Source organism: Aulonocara stuartgranti (assembly GCF_965226115.1).
Source record: "Aulonocara stuartgranti genome assembly, chromosome: 13".
Lineage (NCBI taxonomy): Eukaryota > Metazoa > Chordata > Actinopteri > Cichliformes > Cichlidae > Aulonocara > Aulonocara stuartgranti.
Genome location: NC_138949.1, coordinates 7,803,169 through 7,828,086, shown reverse-complemented (window position 1 = coordinate 7,828,086; position 24,918 = coordinate 7,803,169). Strand labels below are relative to the sequence as shown.

The window sequence follows — 24,918 nt, the reverse complement described above, 5'->3', positions numbered from 1 at the left end:
CAGTGCGCCAGGGAGCAAGAGCGCAGGCTGCACCGTGGAGCGGGCATGGTAGACATGCAGTACCGGCAGACCGCTTCTCCCAGAAAACGCTTCCGATATTGGGTTTAAGGAGACAGCTTATTTGAAAGCCGGCTTGGGCCGAGGGGATCTTATTCTTTCTGACAGTCGTACAAAAAATACAATTAAAAAAAGGAACTCATTGACATTTGGAAGAACCTGATGGGTAGTGGGGAGGAGGGGAGAACGATGCAGTTCCAGCCCGACTCGGTGAGCCGCGCAGTCCGCCTCCGACGCTGGTGATGCCCGCCGTGCGGGGATCACCGCCCAGCAGCAGCAGCAAGAGGAGGAACAGAAGGAGGAGGTCAGGATAACAAGGGCGTCAGGGGCCGATGATGTCGTTGGGAAGGTCGGGATCATGGCAAACGGAACCGGTACTATCATGTTAAAATGCGTCGTGGTCGGAGACGGTGCGGTGGGTAAAACGTGTCTGCTGATGAGCTATGCCAATGACGCCTTTCCAGAGGAGTATGTACCCACGGTCTTTGATCATTATGCAGGTAGGAACACAGTTCTGCTGTTCGCCTTTATTATCTCATAATAGCGTGACATGCTGAGCTGCTGCCGCTCTGTGCTCACTGATAATTGGCCACATGCGAATCTAAGAGAAGAGAGATTTTAGAGACCCCCACCCCACCACTCTTCCTCCAACTGCATTGCATCTGTTGCTATAATCAAAACCACTTGTTTGTCGTCTTCATAGCACAGAGGGGCTGGGACCCCCCCACCCACCAGCACTCCCCACCCTCACCCCTTGGTTCCTCCTCTAAACTGCTCTTTGTCATTTCCTTACAGTGAGCGTCAACGTCGGGGGAAAGCAGTACTTGTTGGGACTGTATGACACAGCTGGTCAGGTAAAGTTTATTTTTTCCTCTGGCTCTGTGCCAAGCACGTCAAGGACACGCACACATGCACACACGCTCCAGCTCTATCTCGGTCTCTCCATGTGCTCCTGGGACCAATAACTATCCAACAGTGCCTTGGAAACACCCACAGGCTTCATATTCAGGCCAGGCACTAAGCTGCAACAGGTGATGGGTTTCGCACATGGCTTTAACTGCCTGAGTGTGCTGTGGCGTGGACAGTGATGGCAGTGAAGGGGTTTCAATAGTTCTATTATGTGGAGAACAGGGCTCCTATGTCCAGTAGTGATGTCACAGGTTTGTTAATAGGGCTGCTTAATGCATGGGCCTTTTCTTTACAATGTGCCATTCAGTGGGCAAGAGTTACAACTGTAATACACACACACACACACACAAAATATTGTGTCCCCTCAGCAGAAGAGCCAGTGTACACACAGATGGAGGAAGCTACTTGAAACACACAGCACACAGAAGCTCACCGAGGTGTGCGTATAGGAAAGACCCTGAATTATTTGTTTTTAGTGTAAAAGTTGTCATTTGGTTTTTATGGCGGTTTTGGTTTGATGTGAATAGCTAAGCGACAGCAGCTAAAGAGGAAGCAGTTAGCACATCAACTCTTTACATGTTAGTTATGTCAAAATTTGGTGCTTCAATCTTTGAGATTTCACACTATGACTGTATGCAAAGTCTTCATCAGTGTTTTTCATTATTGATTATAGGAGATGGTTATCAGCAAATTAGCTGAAAATGAAAACCAAGAACTAAAAAAGAATTGTATTCAAACACAATCTGTAGAAACATTTGCAGGTTGGATGCCTGTTTGACATATACTGACAGTGTAGTTTGGAGACTACATGAACCTGTGTGCCAGTGAAGCTACTTGTATCCAGGTGTCCCAGTAAAGGTGATGGGAGGTGTTGGGTTTAACTTTCGCAGGATGTCGTTGAAGCATTATGTTAGGAAAGAAGCTGAAAAAGGCTCCAAAAAGAATTTCTAAAGGCCACATTGGCAGGTACTACCAACCTCAAACTAAGCAAAAATTGTGCCTTTGAAACTAAAATAATATTTGTTATTCACTGGGAACTAGGGCTGTGCGATATGACCAAAATCTCATATCCCGATATAAAACCTCTATCGTCCGATAACGATATAAATCACAAAAAAAATAATATTTTCTGTAAATTCTGTGAATCTCGGGTAGGTGAAGTGTTTCCAGTTGGGCGTCGTGTACCTGGAGTCGAGTGTTTTAACAGATGTATGAAACTACACATTTTTAGACATAAGTTGTAACGGCCGCCGTTTTCTTTGTGAGTATTTATTACACGGCGTGCTGCGGGGAAAAGCCTGTTCTAACGTTTGAGTCTAAGGTTGATTTTTTTAGCACCTGACGGCTCTTTTTTTTTGCTTCTCATCCGTCAATACTCTGCATACTTTTTCACGTGATTCCGTTTATTTTGAAAAGTCTCAACAGAATCTTGAGGTTTATTGTGAAAGGTTTATGTGGAAAATAAACTAGCGGACATGCGATGGTTTTACCGTCGTTGTTGCTAAAGACAACCAATAAAAACAGGCGCTTGTCCGTCAGTAGTGTGGTTTCTATTAAATATAAGAGAAAGAGAGAACTTTAAGAAATTAATATAGCCACTACAGTGACCATCAAAACCATGAACAAACAGTTTATTTTGCGACACCACAAAACAAACGATAGCGTAAAATGAAACATAGATGTTTTTATATCGTCATCCGATATATATCGTTATATCGAACAGCCCTACTGGGAATGATTAGACCGTTCCCAAAAGACTAATCAACACCTAATCAACCATTTTTAACTGCTAAACGACTTATCATTTGCTGGCTTTACATGGAAGTTTGCAGTGGACCTTTATTTTTTAAAGTAGTTTCACAGTGAACTTTGACTGTTTGTTCTAACAGATCGCCATTTACATTTTCGATGGTAACTTGCAGGCTCTACCTGAGCAGATTTAGGCGGCCCATCTACCTGCAGAGAGCATCTCTTGTCAAATGGGGGCAGTCAAAAAATATGTCGTACAGCCGCTCTGTGGGCTACTCTTGTGCTTTTGTCGGTCCATGAGTCAGCCACGGAAAAGAGCAAAGTTACAAACAGACAAAGAGCTGACGTCAAGCTGAGTGTTAAAAACAACACTGTCACTGTCTGCGCTTTTCCTGCTGCTTCTGTTCCTGACGAACTCCGCCGCTCCGTCTCTTTTCCGGCCCACTTGTCGGCCGGTCTGCATTTGCTTGACGCGCAGCATCATCCACACCGCGTACTGTGCAGTTGGGTTTTTGGAAGAACTCACAGGAGCACATTTGTGGTGGTTGAAATTCCAAAAAATATCTCCTCAGGTGGGCACAGACACAGTAGCTTAAACTTAAGCCTAGTTTAGTTGCGCAGTGCCTCACCTTTGGTAACATGTTCTTCTATGTTTATTGTTCAGTGACGTTAGTGGTCCACTGATCCAACTTTTCCACCTCCGATTCGGTACAGATACCTTGCTTTAGCGTATCTTCTGATACACTGTTACATTAATAAGCATTTGATGATCTCTGCACCTTTAATAATGAGATTTGACACTTAAGTATATATGGTTCATTATGGTTTGATGACCGTTAGTGTGGGTTCTGGAATATTCCAAGTAAATAATTATGTAGGCATTTATTGAACTGGTAAGAAAATAAAGCACAATAGGCTCAAAATACAACAAAGAAAAAAAAAAATATCAACGTTATTCACCTTGATTAAATTGCACAAGGATTAGGCTTTAACCTCCTAGGACCTGGCATTTTGGGTTATTTAGACGAAAATACTCAAGTTTGCTCTACAAGGGCCTGATATCCACTTACGAGGACATTATACTGCTACTGTTCTATTGACATTTTAAATGAATATCCTCATATGTGGCTCTCATTTTTCTCAGAAACAAAAATTAGGTAAAAAAAAATCTGGTAATTCTTTGTTTTTACATTCATCGTCTCCCAATCAGCCCAAATATCAATGGAAGAGTTCGGGTCTTAGGAGGTTAATGAAGTTGATGACCAAGTGTTGTTTTATCCCAAGTGCAGTAAAACCTTCCAAATAAGCGTTTCACAAACTGTGACGACAGTGTGAGTGAGCAAGTGATGTTATCGTCATCTCTGTTTGTTTTTCTTTTGTTTTTTTTTAGTTGTGCCAACTAACATGACCGAGGCTACTTTGGATGTGCAGTAAACGTGTGCATGGTGGTGGGAGCATCGTGGTTTAGGCTTTCTTTGCTACCTCAGTCTGGATGCTTCACAGCCATTTTGAGAAAAAGGATTTCATAATTGTGCCATCAAATTTTAAAGAACAGTGTCAGGGTAGCACTTCATGGCCTGAATCTTTGGAGAGGTTTGGTGAAAACACGAGTAAATCATCAAGCACAAAAAAACAAGGAAATTAATGATTTTAGGAATTACAGAGTCAGCTTTATCACATTACCTAATTAGGATGCCGTGGCATGACCTAGGGAGAGCTGTCTAGTCAAGACATCTAAGCAGTACTGATGAACTCGAAACTGTTTGTTAGCTCTAAAATTCCCCCATCATTGTGAAAGTCTTATTAGCAGCAACAGGAAATGTCTGATCGAGGTTCTCCAAATCGCTAAATTCATGAGATCACTTTCTTTTTCTATAGTCTGCTGTTTGGACAGTGTTATTAGCTTAGTCAGATCATGTTTGTGACTCAGATGACAATCAGGCCACATATTATGTGTAATGCGCTCAGAAATCCCAATAATTTCAAATGGCAAAAGCTCTGAATGGGCCTCTCTTGTATCATTTCACGATTTTCAGGCGTTTCTATGGCTAAAGCAAAGGACTAAAGGCACCCTGTAGATTTTTAAACCTCCAGTAGTGATTTAAAGCAAGAGTTTAGTGTGTGTAACAGATTTTTATTTTGTGCATGTACAAGAACCAGAAAAGCATGTGGACAGCTGCATAGACCTTCCTGTGTAGGGTATGTCTCTTTCCTGCTCATTAACAGTTGGCAGCTCAGAATAACCTAGCAATAGTTCAACAGCTGAGCAGTAGAAGAAGAAGGCATGCTTACTGTATATTGCACAACTCATAATACTCAAACACTGGCTGTGCAAATGAGGAGGAAGGAAATGGATTCAGCACTTTTTTTTAGACACGAGACTAACACACAGTGTGCTTTGGTGAGAAAAACTGAATGCACTCAACTATGATTTTCTTGCGTTAAGGCCTTCTGGTCTAACTTCAGCTGCACTGCAGGACAGCGAACAGTCAGTCGCCCATGATTAACCTCCTCATACTTACAGCAACCTAAAACTACACTCTTGCCAGAAGCTGAGTAGTTATTAACACTTTCCTCGTGACCTGTTCTGATGTGATCCATGCAGCAGAGAGACAAATGCAAAGCTCAGAAAGGTCAGCTTTGGCATATTTAGCTGGTTTCCTTCACAAACTCTGATTCACACACAAATCTGTGAGTGGGAAAAGATCGCAGACAGCCTGCATTTTTCTTCCCTGTCTTAAACAGCTACCTGTGGCTGCGCTATAATTTTCCCCCAAGAAAACAGATGGTAGAAGTGTTACTACTCACTTGTGAAAAGAGGAACACAACCTTTTGTCTATTCTGGCGTGTTTGATAGGCTGTGTGTGTGTGTGTGTGTCAGAGGAGGGTTTGTTTTCAGCTGATTCAGAGTGTCTCTGAAATGGAGAAGTTCTCCCAGATGTCTGCTGTGGGCGCCGCCGGCCTCCCAGAGTAGAGTTACTGCTCTTGAAAATGTGGCCCCTCACGTTTCTCCCGTGCCTCCGCCCCCGACTCGGCTGACCTCTTTATGTGGAGCAGAAGGCCAGCTGGTAATGTTTATAGCTTCAGCGTCTGATCAAAGACTCGATGCCCCCAAAGAGAGGAAAGGGGGAGGAAAATAGTGTGTGTGAGACAGAAAGAGGAAGAGAGAGAGACAGATGCGGGAGGCTAATCAAGTGTGTGTGTGTGTGGGGGGGGTGTGAAATAGCTTTGGTTAAATTCAGACGCCTCTGTTTCGTTTTCCTTTCCATTTCTCTCCTGTTGATGTAAAACTCGCCCTTCATTACGTCCACCTCTGTCCTGCGCTACACGTGTTCATTTGGCTTCGATCTCCCTGCAATATTTATATTCCTGGCGTAGGCTGGAGCTCCCATAATGCTTCGCTAATTCCCAACGCCTATCAGCAACCTTACGTACGCATTGGGGTCGCGACTCTGTGCTGTCACGTTGGTGTCACATGTCACTCAGTGCCACATAATCACAGCTCGGCTCTGAACCCAGTGCCGCTGCGCCGCATCTGTTGTTGCTATTGCTTCCCTGCCAGTTATTGTCTGCGTCTCTACTCCAAGCACCGCCTTTTGAATTATTCCATATGGAAGGTCTGTGAAGTCTAATTTGCTGCAATGTGGCGAGGGAGCAGAGGGGAAAGTCTTTACTTATTCATTCATTCATTCATTCATTCAGTCATTCTGCTGCTGCTGCTGCTGCACTCAAGAAAATCTAGCACCACTGGCGAGGAGGAGCAGGAGGAAACAGGAAGTGGATGCTAAGTGCACTAGAGCCAATGGAAACGACATTTAAGGACAGGAGCTCAGGAGCTGCGACCCCGAGGGATCCGTGTCTTACTACGCTATTAACTTCCACTTTGTAGTTGGATTGTTGCTGATTTGCTCAGCATGTCAGATGCACTTCCTATGATCACTTTCACATTTCCTGTCCAGGCTTTGGGTACAGTCTGATGAGTCTTTTTTGACTCAGCAACCCAAGGTGGCCTAGTGACCCAATAGGGGTGAAAGGATGACAGGTGGGGACGCGAGTGGGGTTTGGAAGAGGGGGAAACTGGTTTTACTCAGCCATGAGCCGGTCACCAGTCAGCTGCTCCAACACAGAGAAACAGGAGTGCTGTGGGCACGCCTCAGAAAGAGATTTTACACTTCAGAACAACTCTAGTGCTATTCTCTTGAATGGAGTCAACTAATTTGCACATTGCCTGACGATTATTAGTGATTAATCAGTCAGTTTGCAACTAATGGATTCTCCTTTTAATAAAGTATCAGAATAGTGAAAAAAGCTCATCACACTTTATAAAAATCTAAGGCTAAATACTGAAATGCTAGACTAGAGCTCGACCGATACAGGATTTTTAAAAGTGCTCTCTAGTGGAAAACCAGATCCAAAATTAACACGCATCACGTGATTGAAAGGTGTTTGTTCCATTGCTTTACTTTAGAATTCGTTACATTTAGTTCTAAATGCTGCTGGTAACGTAAACTTGCTTTATTAATATTTACTTTGTTTGCACTGTGGCTCAGAAAGTGTTCCTCGATGATGAACGCGACCGCACGTTCAGGACTTCTTAGCTCTGTCCTGTCTTGTTTCAAATGTCACATCATATGAGGTTGACATAGTTGGAATTTTTGAACCAATGACAATAAAGGCCTCAAAGCCTTTTTAGGGTTTTTTTTCTGCTTTTATTGGGATAGTGCAGTGGAGAGAAGACAGGAAGGCTGGGAGATCAGGGGGAAGGCATACAGTAAGTCCCAGCAGGCCTCAGGGTCTGCAACAGCCTTTCAGTTTATGGGTTGCTTGCTTTACCCAGTGAGCTGTACCAGTGCCCAGAGGTCTTGAATCTTGAAAAAGAAAGTCTTTGTTGACCTTTTGGAAAAATTAGCAGGAGTTGGCTCATTATATCACTTGGCTATGCTGTTGAGACCGGTGCATGAAAGGGTGTTGATAAATGAAAAAAACACTGGATATTCTCTGTGGCTTTGAAACTTGTGCTTGGACTTTGATTGAAATACCAGACTACAGCTTCTGACTTAGCAAAGGGTGTGTAATGCATTTTTCTGCCATTTGGATTGGCCTTTGAAGTCAGCACCAGGATTTACATTTTGAAATGATTTAACTCTCTTCTTGTCTTTGTGAAATCTGCCATGATGTGCAGCACAGCTGGCACCCATCTGGCTTGTAGCTTACAATGCCAAGACGGGTTTTTAGCAGCTTGTGTATTTACAACACAGGCATGTGCCCTCTCTGAAAACAACATGAAAGACGCATAGGACTGATTCCCAGCATGTACATAGTGTTGTGATCCCAATACGCCAGCTTCTCTGGAGGCCTGCTGTGAGTGAATAGGTGATGATTTTCAAGTCTAGAATGAAAACATCTGTCGGTTTTCTTCTGCTCATCCAGTTCAGGGATGGATGTGGGGATTAAGGATCCTGTCCTTGTTGTCATAGGGCAAGTGGTGTGGTTCACCTAGGACAGGTCACCAGGCTAACACCTGGACACAGGCACAGTTAATCTGACATGAATGTCTTTGGACTGTGGAAGGAAACTGGAGTACCCCGAGGCAGACACAGGAAGATGATGCAGAAAGGCCCATGCAAACCAGAGGGTTTGAATCTTCCTGATGTGGTTTGACAGTGTTAACCACTGCACCACAAAGCTGCTTATAGTGAATATCTGAAAATGCAAAATGGAACACCAAACACCTAACCAGTGACCACATATTTGGGTAGGTGTCTGGTGTAATTATGGGTCTCAGTCAAAATAACATGAAAAACAACTTTGCAGTTAGTGGTAATATGGATGGAGTCAGTTATTTTCGCGTATACAGGCGCTGGCACAGTGTTTAGTGTAGGAATCCACTGTTATGTTGTAACGCTTTCCCTTCCCGCCATGCAAATTTTTCCAACTCCCAGAATACCTGACCAGCGTTTGACTCAGGCACGTTGCCATGAGCATGCTTGCTCCTACTGCAAATTGAGGACATGCTGTTACATACTGCGAAATGGTTGTTTGTGAATATTTGCAGCTGTGGATTCACGTGCGTTTAGTCCTCCGGAGAATTTGTTTCCTTTTTTTGCTTTTTGCAGCAGGAACTAAAAGGCTCAAAATCAAAGCCAAACGACACAGAGCAGGATCGAGTGTAGGACCTGAGGTGACCTCCTGTGACATCATCGGGGTCTTGACAAAGCTCGATATTAACGTACGAGGAAATCATACAAACTGTTTTTGCGTTTGGGGCTTCCGTACAACCCGTAAAAAACCAAAAAAAACCAAATAAAACCCTTAAAACCCAAGTGTAAATATTTAACCCAGTGTGACTTCAGTGCAATGAGACAATCCTTAGCAACAACATGAGAACAAGACAGGTAATGTTCATAGGACATTCAGACAAAGACCTGAGAAACATGACAAAATGCAACAATGCAACCCGTTCAATATTATTGTACTGTGAGATATGATGGATGTCTATTTAAGAAAGAGGGGGGGGCAGGGGGGGAAGAGAATAAAGATATGATGCACCAATGCAAACCAGTTCAGTGCTATTAAGAAGTTGGATATGGTTATTGTCCGTGAGAGGGGGGCAGAGAGGGGAGGGGGCAGAGTTCAGGAGCCTCACAGCCTGTGGATACAGGCTGTTGGCCAGTCTGGATGTTCTGGCCTGTATAGACCTGTACCTTCTCCCTGAGGGCAGCAGGTGGAAAAGGTGGCGCGCAGGGTGATGTTGGTCCCGCAGGATACTGTGCACCCTCCTCAGACAGCGAGTGGGGAAGATATTACTGATCTCTGGCAGAATTGTTCCAATAATTCTGCCAGCTTCTTTCACCACCCGCTGGAGTGCTTGCTGATCGGCCTTGGTGCAGCTGGGGAACCACACTAGAAATCCATGCGTCAGAACGCTGCTGATGGCACAGTTGTAGAAGTTCAACATCAGAGGTCTGGGAATGTGTGCGCTCCGCAGTCTCCTCAGGTAGTAGAGGCGCTGTTCGGCCTTCCGTGCAACTAAGGTGATATGGTTGCCCCAGGACAGGTCCTCGGTCAAAGAACAATTTCATTGTTCTTTGACAATGACAATAAATAAAATAAATACTAAATACTAAATCATACAAACTGTTTTTACTAGCTGAGTAATGCTAAGATGAGTAAACTCATATTTATAGAGAAAGTCATTGGTTTTCCCTTTGGTTCCTTCTCCAAATTTGTTCATTCATTTGAGTGAGTAAGCGCTTGGATTAGTGGATTATCCCTTAAGGCCATTACCAAAATGCTCCATTATCAAAACACACTGCATCCTGTGGTAAAGAATTGATATACATTTGGACTGCCAGTTTTATATATTAGTGTTAATAAAAGCTTTGTTCTTTCTTTCTTTGTTGTCTATTCACTGCTGTCATTAACATCTATAAATAGAAACGCTGAACAGCCAACTTTTTGAATGAACTATGGCAGGATGCTCTCACTGTACAGGCATGAATGGACAGAGTGCATTAGAGCTTCAGTCCGTGATTAATGATCATTAATCGCCATTAGTGGGAGTAGAAAAAGGCACCACCCCCTCCCTTTTTTTTTTTTTGTTGCTGTTTTTTTTTACTCCCGAGGTGAAATAAAGTATTTTGAAATGTGCAGCTTGGCAGATCGGAGTCGGAACTTTGTGATCAGAAGCGTCTCTGCCTGGGCTTGCTTTCCCACCCGGCAGCCATGTTAGAGCGAGCGTCTCTGACGCTGTTGATATAGGCGGTTTATAGAGCCCCGAGGAGGCGATGGAAGTAGAAAGGGAGAAAGATAGAAGAGAGAGAGAGTTGTGGAGATGGAGAGGAGGAGGGAATGACTCACTGATATAGCACTCATATGTCACTGAGTCAACAGAGCGCAGTCACACAGCCGAGCGCTCACAGTGGCTCATTGAAGGCGCTGAGTCTGGCCCTGATGGAAGTGTATGGGCATGTATAGACAGACGCTGATAGAGTTTAATGTACACATGCACAAGCTGCTCCTGTTCCCCTTTTTTTTCCCCCTCCATCATTCCTTTCCTGCTGATCATAATATTTACGGTACACTCCCGGCTAACTTGGACAGATCGTTGTGCAGCGTGTCTGCGATGCGCTCATGAACTGCTGGACTGAACTAATAAAAATGTGGGACATATTTTTAATGGAAACTTTTATCCAGAGCACCTTCACGGCAGCGATGGTGTAAACAGTTCTGTTCATTAAATCCGGGATTGAGCGCTGGAGACGTGTTGGACGATACACTGTGAAGACTCTGAATGGCTGCTGTGTTTGCCGTGCGCTGAGGAAACTGTACAGAGATGGGTATCAAACAAGCTTCGGGCCTGTTTACAGTAAACTGCTGAGCGGCTTCCACTGCGTCTGCAGCTTGTGGGGAAATCGGATTCATTTGTGCAGGCAAAGGTTACAAACACACAGGAATAAGTACATGTGACACACGAGGTGTATATATGGGACCAGACGAGAGCTGCTGGATGATGCGAATGCAAATATTATTTTTGCTGTCCCAAAGGAAATAAATAATCTAAATGGACATAGTGTAGGATCTGATGGAGGTGGACAATGTCCCCAGCACCACCACCAAAAGTAAAAATGTGAATTTCAACCAGATATCTAGATCATATTTAGATGCTATTACAGAAATGCAGGTGCCTAAGCCTCTGTGAACAGAACATCCACAGCCGACAGAGTATCAAAAATCTGTTTATGCCATTAAAAATTAAACAAAAAGGCATCTTTTTCTCGACGTCTCTTCACTAACCTGATAAGATGCTTTTCGTCTTTCAGTTTTTAATCAATATTATCTGGCAAAGTCACCTTCAACATTTTTCAGTGTCTTTGCTGGGCGGGTAGAATTTGCTTCTCTCTTGTATTACTTTGAAGCAATCGTATTGATAATCAAGCGCCTGATCAACGGACTCCTCGCCGTTAATGCAGTTGCACTTCAAACAGTTGCCTTGCCCGTTAAATACGTGTATTTAAAAGACTAATTCAAAGTGCTTTAATTCTGCAACCCTCTACGGGTAATAATCGAAACACGTACTGTTAGAAAGAGCGGATTCGTGAGTTTGACGTGGTTGAAAGTTGGTAGCAGTGACCCCAGACGTGCTCACCAAGGTATGAGACGAGTCTGGAGGGGGGACACTTGTGAACATCCTATGTTTTGTATGTAAAACATTATATTAAGTCATGTATTTTAAAACATTTGGCAAATTTCTCTTTCCATCACTTTTAAAGAAATAACCCTTTTAAAATCAGATGTGACCTCGAAGGCTGTAAGAGCAAGTTAATGTCACTATCAGCTCATCCAGGATGCACTAAATATTCATCGCAGCACCCTTACACCAAAACAGTCTATGGATGTGCCATTCTTAACAATATCTGAATTGTTACCTGATAACACTGCTCCCGTTAATTCAAATAAAGTCGCTTCTAGGCCCAGAAAAACCAGGTGTAATCTTGGATTACATGAAGAACCAAAAAATACTTAAAGATCTAAAACAGTCCATTCTACCTGCAAGCTATGAGTTGGTGTGCAGGGAACAACGGGTGCTCACACCAAACATCAGATTTTTTTCATTGTTTATTACTATTTTTGTATCAAATGAGTCATTATTAATGGATAGGCATGACCTGACAGGTTTATTAAATGTTGGCTAACCCAAAGAATGAAATACCTGACAAGTCATGATCCTTAATCATAATGACGCTGAACATGAAGGTTAAACAATTCAATATTGCCACATCTCAGTGTTGTAGCAGTGCCCAGAATGAGTTCTACACCTTGATATGCACTAAATGTGTGTAGTGCAGGTTAGTAATGCACTTTGAGGTCGATGTTCTCAGAGTATTTTTTAAATCCGGTCAAAACTGAGGCAGCAGACACAGGAATATCCCGATGTCATTTCTTATTTTAGGTAAAGCTTATGAAACACTGATAATACAGCTCACCGGCATTTTCTCATTAGTTGCTCAGTATGATGGTTTTTCCTTCTTACTTGTGAAATAACATGTCTGTTGGAGACGGTTTATTCTTAGATAATCCTGGTAATAGGCTTTAAATTTATTTTTGTCAACCACTGGAAATATCGCTCTAAAGTTAAGAAATTATATACCTGGACTTCATGTGTAACATGCTATAGCTGACAGTGTGCAAATAATTGCAAAATCTGACAGCTGAGAAACTTTCCATCAGATCATTTTAGTCATGCTCGTGTTTCACCTTTGCCTAAACTGTATAACATGTGTCGTGCACAAGGTTTAAAGATTATTCTTATTAATTTTGCTCTCAGGTTTGCTACAAGCACCGGATAGTTTGCACTCAAAATGGTTTTATCGGGTGCGGCGGTTCAGCTAGTGTCAGGTAAGATGACACAGGAAATGTACTTAACTTATTGTGCTGTCAAAACACTCAACCAGCCAGTGTAACAAAACTCAACTCCCCCGAGCACTCTGAGGCAATTTTTTACGCATGAAATAAGGACATCTTGAAAATCAGGTCGGAGTGTTTACCACATTTATAGATGTCTTTTTTTCAGATGTGGCACACGGCAAGAAGCGCTCTGCTTTAATGTTTTGTCACTACTGGAAATGTTCTATGTGTTTTGGTTAATGGAGAAGCCTGAATAGAACCTGCGTGAGGCAGCGTGCATGATGCCAGTGGTTAATCTGTTAATCGCACATTGATGCAATCCAAGAATCCCACACGCTTTGTGCTTGGGAAGTCACAGGTGAGCAGCAATCTCCAATCCGATTAGCTTTACGTGTATTTTTATCTGGTATTGCAGAGAAAAGTTCAGGGTTGCGGTACCTGTGTGAACATAGCTTAAGAAAAAAAAGCCTCTAAGAGTTGTTTGAAATCCCTGCATGAGCCCCATCTGTGAAATATCGCACTCATTTGGAAGTAAGAGGATGAAATACTCGTAAAGTATTGAATTATATCCACTTGACCTATTCCAGTGAGGCATTGTTGACTAATGCACAACATGAGCACAGGGCTTGAAGATTTGTATGCTTATTTTGTCATCTGCTCCTATTCAATATAAAGTCTGTATATCTTAAATCCATTACCCGGGTGACAAAAAAGGAGGACGCCTCTGCCTGGCTGATGTATGTTTGAGGAGTTTCCTGTCATTCTGCTCATTTGCAAAGCCATTCCCAGCGGTTTGTAATTGAGTTATAGGCGATTTGGTGATAGCACACTGTGCTGTCTGCTTTGGCAAAGAATTGAACTCGCTGAAGGCATCAAGATGAAAGAGTTTAATTCCAGTGTTTGGTTGTCCTTTTGCAGCATCTTGGTCAGACGTTGTATTCAATCTTCTTGAATTCAGTGTCGCAGACAATAAAAGTGACAGAACTGAGACTGATTCACTCAGTCAAGTTGGTCTGGTTGAGTCATATCTCCTTACGGGAGATTCATTGATTCCCCATGTCTCTAACCAGCGGCAGGAAAAACGTGCCATCAGTAGACGTGAGATAGGTCGTGAATATTTATATGAGCGCAACTCAGACACTATGTCGAAAAGACTTCATCTTTGGCGAGGACAAGGGAGCGCCTGATCTGGCTCACAAAGGGCAGTGTTGCATTGGTGAATTGGTCATTTACACCACACAGATATCGGAGATGGCAGTGTGTCTGGTTCTCAGCATCTTGTGGTGATGCCTTGTGCTCAGCTCGCATTAGAGGACTGCAAATGTGATATAATAACTGATTGTCTGTCAGAAAGGGAACTCTCACATTAACGTCATCTTCTTGGCATTCGTTTCTTGTTTTAACTCGGACCCTAATGCACATAACACGGCTCAGGAGCCACTTTGGCACTGTGTAGCTCTCTGGTCATCATTCTGAGCTCATCTCATAATCCTTTAATAATCGATGAGTAAGAGTTTCTCAGATGTGAGGAACAGGAGTGAATCATATCTCCTGATTGTTAACTGGTGCTGCTCTGTCTTCTCCCAGGAGGACTACGACCGCCTGAGGCCGTTGTCCTACCCGATGACCGATGTCTTCCTCATCTGCTTCTCTGTGGTCAACCCCGCCAGCTTCCAGAATGTGCGTGAAGAATGGGTGCCCGAGTTGCAGGAGTACGCTCCCAGTGTCCCTTACTTGCTCATCGGCACGCAGGTTGGTTCTGGAAACACGTAACAGACGCTTCCCATTCTCAGCTGCTTTGCGCATATGTGGTGGATGTACCTGCATTTGTCATTTCTGACACGCTGGAATGAAATGAGGTTACCAGAGAAGAATACACTGTTGAGCTCATACCTGATGTTTTCAGATAGAGATGAAAAGGAATGAAAAATAAACTCAGTTACTTAGACATATTGAACAAACTTTAATCATTTTCATCCAGTATCAGTCTGATCCTGACTCAGAAAGCTAGACCAAGTACAACAGTGACAACGTGGAAGTCCACTTTATATACATACATGGAGGTGGTGCAACTACACTTTCCTTCACAGCTTTGTTATAGTTTTTTGCTTTATTGGTGACAGTGGTGTCGCTGCCGGTTTCTTGCTCTCATTCTTATTAAGCTTGGCGGAAGACTTATTTTACTGCTCTTATGGTAACATTATGTGCTGTCAACGGCCTGATTAACATTATTTCACTTCACTTGTATCCTGTCAGTTCCACTCTACCCACAATGTATGTGTGAGTGTGTTTGTTTGTTTGTGTGTGTGAGAAGATGCACATACAATCAGGGAAAGGGGCATAAGATCAGTGAAAAAATGCCTGTCGTCATTAATTCACTAATAAATATTATTTAAATTAAAAATTTACTTATTATAAGTAAATTTATATTCCTGGATGTATTTATTTTTTTTAGGTTTTGTTTTTATAAGGTTATGTGAGCAAGTGTAAGTCAAGTCTAATGTTATCTTACATAAAGGAATGATTCTCAGTCGCTAACATAAGGATGATTAGCACAAGCGAGATTACATAATTTTAGCGTTAGCACAAATGCCAATAGCAAGTGCTGCTGTACATTAACAAACATGCTGGTTACTCTAACATGAATATATCGTTAGCTTCATAGCATAATTGCCTAAGTCATTTGACTAAGTCAATGACTTAGGCACTTATGCTATGAAGCTAACGATATATAATATGGAATATAAAAACAGTAAAAAAACAAAAAACAAACACACAACAAAAAATGAAAAAACTGGGACACAGTTTTGTAAATTTTACCAGAAAGCTTTGTTAGCATGCTAGTTGCATCCTTGCAGTTAGCTACAGTGACAAAGCAATCTCTCCATTCCTCCGTCTGTAGCTGTCAAGTAATCCTCCCGCTGTGCTTCTGTCTCATAATCCGCCTCCTTTGTCTGTGTTTACATTCACACACTGAGCTGCTGTACTTCACATAACCCTCGTGTCTCTTTTCTAAAAGCATCTGATTGACATCTCTGCTGTTGTAATAAGAGCTCAGCTGAGGAGCTGACGTATGAGAAATAAAGGAAAATTTCACATTCAGAAGACAGCAGAACTTTGCTGTGGTATTAAAAGTTGAAGCCATTATTTTATTAACAGCTAGATTTTCATAAAATAAATCAGCACCTAGCATAATCCATCTATCCATTCTGCTCCGCTAAGCTATTTTTTTTCACACCAAACACCATAATATCAAACCTATTTCTTTATAAATGACTATAAACAAAATATTGTATTAGATTACACATAAAAAAGATAAATGATGATAACTGATCAACTGGGAAAACATGAAGCACCTTCATCCATGTTAAATGTGATCTTTAATTGCAGCCCTAATATTACTTAGGCAAGGTATCTTTGAGAACGGTGGGAACATGACAAAACATCGCAGCTGCCCATTAAAGAGGACTAAGACACAACTAAGAGTAGGCGCATATCTAAAAGTACAGGTGCTGAAATAGACAGTAGGTGGTAGCATGGAGGAATTAGATATTAGCTGTCTGGCTAATACTGTAGTACTCCACAGCTGACTCTAGATTTATTTGTGTTTCTCTGATTCATGCAGTTATTTAGTTATATGGGGGATAAAAAAGTGGTGTAACCTACCATTTACCAAGAAAGTTGAAAAGTGATAAAGAACAATGTATTTTCTTTTTCTTACACTGTTTTCTTCAACTTAGAAATTAGCCTATTTCAGTATAAACACCATCCAGACTTTGTTTTTTCTGCTTTGCACTGGTGTTGTGATTACATCATGAGTCATGCAGTGTATTAGTTTGGTGATTAACTCATGAAATATATTATCAATGCATAAGGTTGATGTAAAATGTATGTATTAACCCTCTAATTTGCTTACCATCGTGTCATATGTCAATTAACTGTATCCTTCACTCTGATTGGTAGTCGCTTCAATCGTTTGCTTCAAAGTTGAGAGAAGTTTAACTTGGGAACCGTGCTTTTTGCAGTGTATTACAAGTTGGAAGTAATGAAGTTGGTAAAGTTGTTGACTGAAACATTAAAGCTTTGGTCTGTAAAACCAAAACACCGAGCTGAAAGATGCTAAAGTGATCAGTAATGCTGAGGGCAGATGTAGATCCGAGTCTGGAAGAGACCATTTTCAAATTCCACAATTATGTTTTTCAGCCACTGTCACTATAAAAGTACTAATTAGTGCAGCTTTAAGCCCAGCCACTCATGTAGTCGGGGAGCTGTGAAGATGAGCCAAAGAACAGAAGAAATTATTTATTAAATAACAGCAAAAATATGGAACGGCCAGTACAAACCTGACCAACGATCTCAGGCTGATTTGTCACATATCGCTTTAGGCGTTTTATGTCCCCGTGTTAAATGTGAGGTTTAAATCTGTTAAAGAAGCAATTAACAGTTTACTGATTCTTATGACACAACATTAATCCAGAGCATTAGCTTATTTCTTAAACCTTAAAAGTCACGGCCAATATCGCGCTTGCTTAAAACTGAGGGCAGTTGATGTTTACTGCGCTGTTATCAGTTCCTGCTATAACTCACTCGCCGCTCCACTGGCTGGATGCTGATATGTGCACGCTGCCGCAAATCTCCCCAATCAAGAAATGGGTTAATGAAGGCCACTTCCTGTTAGCTTTAGCAGTTGGATTCGTTGATTGTAACAGGTTATTACTGAGATATGGACGGGCTGTAGGTGGAGAGTGTTCCAGTGAATAAAAGCAGAGTGAAGAAACTTGTGGTTGTCTGTGAAATTGCTTTGCACAAGAGCAGGAAGTGTGGGCCAACATGGCTGTGTTACAAAATGAGAGCTCGCGCTGTCAGTTACAGCTCATTCCTATGTATAGATGCAATGATGAAATCCCTCTGTGTTACGCAAATATGAGCTATTAATAAAATCTATATCATAACAGCAATACTAATGTTGACTCAGCTAAAAGAAGCGTATCTTTTTCAGATTGATCTCCGTGATGACCCCAAAACCATTGCCAAACTAAATGACATGAAGGAGAAGCCCATTGCCACCGAGCAAGGACAGAAACTGGCAAAGGAGGTTTGTATGCCGAACTAAAGGGAAGCTTCTATTTTCACTTTCGCTGTTGCAGAATTGAGCTGCCCAGTCCAGTTAGATTCCTGTGTGTTGATTTGACCTAGGAATGTCTCTTTAGAAATTCTTGGAATCAAGACCTTTGCGCATTCTTTGAGTTACAATGAATCCGGGAATACATTCCGAACCAACACAGATGTCCAGCAGAGTTCGAGACTCTGCACCATAGATACCAAAGGCGATCTGTGATTAATCACTCCTGTCAGAGCATGAATAAGGCTCAGTCTTTCAAAACATTACTGCCTAGATTCATTTTAAAGTCTATATTCGTGCCGTTTTGGCAATGTAAGATTTCAATGCGATTCTCATCTCATGGAGTCATGAAGTTTTCTGAGGCCTCAAGGAAACTTGGAAGAACATGTCGGGTCAAATTAGACCCCTTTTCCTCAAAGTGAGCAGCATTTTACCTTGGGTATTGTTTCCTATAGTTGCTGTTGTAGGTAACCCATCTTCCATAATCCAACTCAAGATTAGAATTTTTTTTTTTAAAGGGTAAATTTCAAATATTTTTAAGAAATAGTTTATCCAGTCATGTGAAAAATAACTATTTCCCATATTTGAAGAAGCAAAAGTGATTCTAATTGAAAAAGTACATAGTAAAAATACATCCTAGTCCAACAATTGATGCAAAACACTTTGAGGGAGTGATAGATTGCAGCTTTTCCTGTATAAATAAAGGTCTATTGCTTGCTTTGCTGTTTGGGATCCCATCATGCCAACATCTAAAGAACATTTTGAGGCCTTCAGAAGCAAAGTCTGTAAGTCTGGTAAATTATTTAAAGGAGCTCCAAACAGTTCAGAAAGAAAAGAAGGAAAAAAATCATCCCATTGTAAGGAAAAGTAGTGTGGATTTCATGACTGGCTGCCCTGTTACATTCAAGTCAGTAACAGATATTTTGATATAAAAACCAGTCTGATGATCTAAAAATTCCATCAGAAGATATAAAGGGAACTCTTGCAGCTCCTTTGTTAACACGTCATGTGCCTTCACAGTTCTACACTGCAGACAGATTTCACCTGGGAGCAGTGCCACTAATGGTATTTGCTGTTCAAAAAGAGCTTTAAAGCAAAGCTACCGTTGGCCGTTGCAGAGTTCAGGCCTTCTAAAATAACCGTGCTCTGGACGGTCAGATCAAAGATAAATTTGTTTGGCCACAGTAAAAACAGGCATTTTTGGTGAAGATCAAAGTCAACATTTTAGAAGAAAAGCTGAAAAATCATGATAGTGAAAATGTTTGAGGTTACTGTGATTCCTTTGGACAGTACAAAGGAGTGACTCGACAAAAGAAATAAAAGTGTTTACAAATCTTTAATTTGGATCCCCAATGAATGCTAACCTCTAAAAAGCTCGTTAGTTAGGCGCTAAAGAGCTGTTTTTGGTCTAGCCGTTTTGCAAAGCAATTTTTTACACAAATCAGGTGTTTGAAGGGCCTTTTTTCATATTGGACATGAAATAATAAATGTTTCTGGCTTTAAAGGGCTAACTTATTTATTCAGTTATGTGAACATTCATCGGGCTGTTTTCTATACTTGAGCGGCCTCCATAAACATTCCTGTACTGGCCTTGCTCACTTGCCATTAGCTTCTAAAGTTACCCACTAATATCAACCATAGCCAAAGCAAATAATATATGATTACACTGCTAGCCTGATACAATTATAGCATTCAGTGTTTCTAGCTAGCAGAGCTGCTGCTGAGCCTCTTCCACTCTTATTACATTTCCTTTTTAATGGATGGGTGTCGTAGCATTGTGGCAGAGGTGATCCAAAAACCCAGACTGGTAAACAGATACTCTTAGACACTTTTATAGCTCTAAAGAAAATATAAATCTTTAAAAAAATGGTGAAAACTGTGCTTCTCTGTTTTCCAGTTACATCCATCTTACAGTTCATACTTTAGGACTGCTTAATATCCAAAGGTACAAAGGTGGCACTTGCATATAAACCATAGAAAAAAGCTGTTAAATAACAAACATGTCAACTTTACCAAGAAGCACGAGAGAAAATGGAGATAAGTTATATGCTACATAGATGTATTTGAGATCAGGAATTTAATTTTCTTCTGATCTTTAAGCCAATCACTTGCCAGATATCTCTATGTCAATGACCGGACCTCCATTTTTTTTCTTGGATGAAGCCCATAAGGGTGAAAAGTTGGCATGTTCGTTGACACTGGCAGACTAAATTGGTAAAGTTCAGATTCATCAACTTTTTCCTGATGTTTTGTGCAAGTGACGTCTTTGTGCCTTTGGGTATTTAACTCTTTGATAGTGCTACAGTTTGGCATATCTACCAATCTACAAGAAAGTGAACATTTTCCAAACTATTTTAATGTCAGTGCCGTTTGAACGTTGCGTTGCTGTGACTGACGATCCCTCTGTTCTCTTTAGATTGGTGCATGTTGCTATGTGGAATGTTCAGCATTGACCCAGAAGGGCCTGAAGACGGTGTTTGACGAGGCCATCATCGCCATCCTGACCCCCAAGAGAAAGAAGGGGTCTCTGAAAAGGAGACTGGGGCCTCGCTGCATTAACTGCTGTCTGATTACGTGATTACATATACTCAGAGATCATTCAGCAATCAACCACAAACCAAACCTGAACTGAGAACAAAAGACTGGCAGAAAAATGCACAGACAGCAGCTGAGACAAAAGAGAGGACTGAAAGGACAAAACGAGAGCCACTTTGGAGCTCTTTGATGGCCATAACTCTTTCTTGCTGTCCAGCACTGGGGTTAGGGTTGCAGTTTACTACCAAAGGAGCACAAAGCCCAAGTCAGTCTCTTCTTTTAAAAGACTTTTGCCTCAGAAGTACATTCTTTTATAACCATTTTTAATCATTTTTCTGTATAGTGTTGTTGTATGCTGTCATGTATGGACAAAAAAACAAAAAAACAAAACACAAAATGACATTGAATGACTAATGCTACATTTTAAAGAGCTCATGTCATTTCTGTTTATGGGAGGTAGATTATTGATTAGTATATTTCTAAATACAAGATCAGATGTGCAAGAGAAAAGACCAGAAATAATGAGCTATTGAAAGAGAGGCTGGCTTTAGTGACACTGTGACGGTGTCCAGGATACTTTTCTGGACATAAGGGCCCAGTTCTTTTTGTTTAAAACTTCTTCCAAAAAGATCTTTGGCCCCAAAAAAAAAGTCTGTCTCCAATTATTTGTCGTTTGAGAACCTGCTAATGAAAAACCACACAAGATTGTGTTGGGACAAACGCAGTTCGGATGTCAGATTTTGGATCTAGGACTGAGTGATCTTAAAGTTTGAAAGTCTTGTTTTTTGCCTTATGGAAAATGGGAAAAAATGTTCTATAGCGTGGCATGCCAAAATATTCGGAAAGTTAAGTTGGGAGTCTGATGTCTTAATCAGAGACTGAGGTTTATTATCCATTTTTGAAATCTATATAATCCAGAGTTTATGAAAAGTCAATCTGTGCAAATAACACTTTATGAGCTTATAAATGTATTTCCTTTATTTTCTGTTATTCTGCAATAATTCTTTAATCGACATTTAAGGAAGTTCTACAAAGAGAAAAGGAGACGAGGGATCTCATTTCAGAAATGAAACTCTGATTCATATCAACGTCCAAAGACTCCAATGCACACGCTTTTATCGAAGTCCGATAGCTGAGATGACCCAATGCTGTACATCTATTGCACAACATGAAGCACAGATGGTGACACTTTGTTTCCTAGCAAAGCCAAGCACATTTCTCTGCTTTCAGAAACTGACCCCATCCCAGAATAGACCGACTGAACCACAGAAGATGCACATTGCTCTATCGGGCACAAGTATGAGCGTAGCACACCATCTTCAGAGTTTATCAAGTCGACAAAAAGTGGTTGGGATGTTTCCTTGAACGTCCCGAATTTCAATTCTTTAGGAAGTGCACAACTGATCCAAACTTCTGAAGTGGTATGAAGGGTTGAAGAACTAGCTGCAACAGCTGTTAGTTAGTAAGCTGTTGCTAATCCTACTTATAAGTTAGGTCGTTACATTTTGGAGATGTGTTCATTACTACATCAAGTTGCACCACAAAAAGTAGTTGCATACAAGGACATTTGTTGTCACTAAATATTTCCACCTAATGGCCTAGTAGCTGCAAAATAATGTAAGATATGTCAGCTAGCTGAAAAGGCTAATGTTAGCTTCATAGCTGACATATTTGACCATATTTCAAAATAATGTTTATTAAGCTATTTATAAGATGAGGAAAATTATCTCTTACACTTTCAAATAATTTCCAAGTTACAAAATGTTATGCCAATAGCATTAAATGTCAAACATATTGTAAATTAGATCAGCATAATCACCGATTGGTGCTTGTTTTAATGTAGCAACTACTTAGCCTTCTGAAACTGTTGTTTTGGGCATTTTTGATAAAGTTATGTGATATTCTTCAGATCGTATCACAACCATTTCAACCCAAATGACTAAAGCCTTTTCAAGCTTAGATGATTTTTTTTTAAATGTTAAATGGTGCAACTTAGTTCGGCAAATCACCAGTTTGAAACTAGCCATTAGCGACTTAGCTAGATATATGAATAGTTGGAACAACCCATGTGCAGGAGACAAAAAGTCTTTCAAAAAGTCTGAATCAAAAAAATAGTGTTTTAGGCAATAAGGTCCTGAAATGAAAGCCAGAAGAGATTTAAGGAATTTTTGACCAGCACCCATGGACTATCCCTGTCATTTAAGCGATCTCGTAAAGAATCTGTCACCTGTGAATTGCATTACAATTTAAATAGAATTGGAGATAATAATTAAACTTTAGGATCTAGAGCAATTACTCCACCCATTCCCCTCCACAAAACAAAGTGTATGCAACAAAGGTCTCCAGCCAATATGTTTATAGGTATGTAACAACTGGAGGTCGGGACTGAACTTTTCTTGCAAGACAGACATAAAAATGCCAGTGCTTCTTGTTTTTATGCATTTGTTATTAGCTTTTTAAAATCTTTAAAAAGAAAAAAAAAAGATTTTAATCAAAGGTGCCAACTTGCTGTTAACTTTCTGTTCAGAGTCAGATACAATGTTTGATTAAAGCTTTAATGTAAAAGGTGCTCCTCCTCTCTGTCCCAGCCTGCGTTGTTGTAACTGTCTTTTTGAGCAGCAGACGACTGCAGGGTGAACAAGCCTTCTATCTACTGGACAGTTTTGCTTGCTTATGTTGTGTGAAGGTCCACCCTCAGGATCCAGGACCTATAAGTGCCACAGCCACCGATGCATTCTCCCGTTGATGCTTCTTTCTTCTCAATAAATGTGTTTACTGTCTTAAAAAGTCAGCTTGGGGATTTAACTTGGAGTGGGCCAGATGTGATGTGGGATGCATTTGTGGAATAAACCTTTGCTATGCTTATGTTCATAACAGGTTAGATAAGAAGGTCAGGAGAAATAGATATTAAAAAACACACACAGCATTAATGCATTAAAGATTTACAGTGCTGTGAAAACATATTTGCCCACTTCCTGATTTCTTATATTTGCATAACTGTCACACTGTCACACATATGAGATCATCAAACAGACTTTAATATTAGAGAAAGGTAACCTGAGTACAAGTTTTACTCTTGTTAAAGTTTTAACTCTTGTTAAATCAGGAGTTATCTCCGATTGATCACATATTTTGTTTGGAAAGTTTAGTCCAGTTTCTCTTAATTAAATTATGTTTTTAAAACTGCAATTGGTATTTATGCTCTTTATATTATATTCAAATAAGTTTGCTGATCTGAAACGTGAAAGCGTGACAAATACACAAAAAAGTTTGCATCTTTTATTTTGAAACTTAAAAAAGGAAATTAATCTGTTTATGTTTAAATCTATTTTTGAGATTATAAGATGAATTGATTTATCTCTTGGGCAGGAGCGCCACTCACTGGGTGCAGTCTATATGTTCCTCTCTGTGGAACAATTAACTTCACTTTACATACACAGTTTAAAATTTTACTCTGTTTATTTGGTGTGGAAATTTACAGTATCACTGGATGTATCAGTATATGACAGTACCTCATAGTGGAACATATTTAACTCATAAACATTTATGATGCTGCTAAAAAATCAGTGTTCAATAATTTATTCATGCAAACTTCAAACAACACATTTCCATTCATTTTTGTACGAGTTCCTTCACTGTGATATAAACTATTTTATATTGAAAAAACAAAGTTCAGGCACATATGGCTGAAATTTTTTTTTTAACACTCTGAAATCGAACATAGCACTTTTTTACAGTCTAAGTTATTTGCATGTCTCTCATTATTGTGCACGTATGGCTAAAATTTGACGGTACACATTAATGCAGTTTAAAATTTCCAAAGCATGATTTCAACTGAAGAAATTATTTTTTTACAAAACTGTTAAGTAAAACTGTGTAGATCTCCATATTATAGCTCTGAAGGGGATAAATCACCTTTTATGTGACCCGTAATATCGAGGAGCATTTCATCTCAGAAGTTAAGACTCTTTATTAATGCTTGGTATCACTTTCATGCATGTTGACCAAAAAGCCACAGGGTTTCCTTTACTGGCAGAATTACAGCATCCTTGTACACTGCAAAGATGAGTTCATTTAATAATATATATAAAAAAGTATTGTTAGATTTAAACAGGGGACAGTTATATTACTTTGAGTGT

General features: G+C 40.6%; 1 protein-coding gene across 1 annotated transcript; it reads left to right on the top strand.

Annotated features, from left to right (window-relative positions):
* Positions 1–23,740, top strand: LOC309719963 (rho-related GTP-binding protein RhoQ). Its single transcript, XM_082556412.1, has 5 exons — positions 1–557; positions 853–911; positions 14,710–14,874; positions 18,122–18,217; positions 20,661–23,740. The coding sequence occupies exons 1-5, from the start codon at positions 416–418 to the stop codon at positions 20,820–20,822; spliced, it is 624 nt and encodes a 207-aa protein (XP_082412538.1). The 5' UTR covers positions 1–415; the 3' UTR covers positions 20,823–23,740.
* The last annotated feature ends 1,178 nt before the right edge of the window (positions 23,741–24,918 follow it).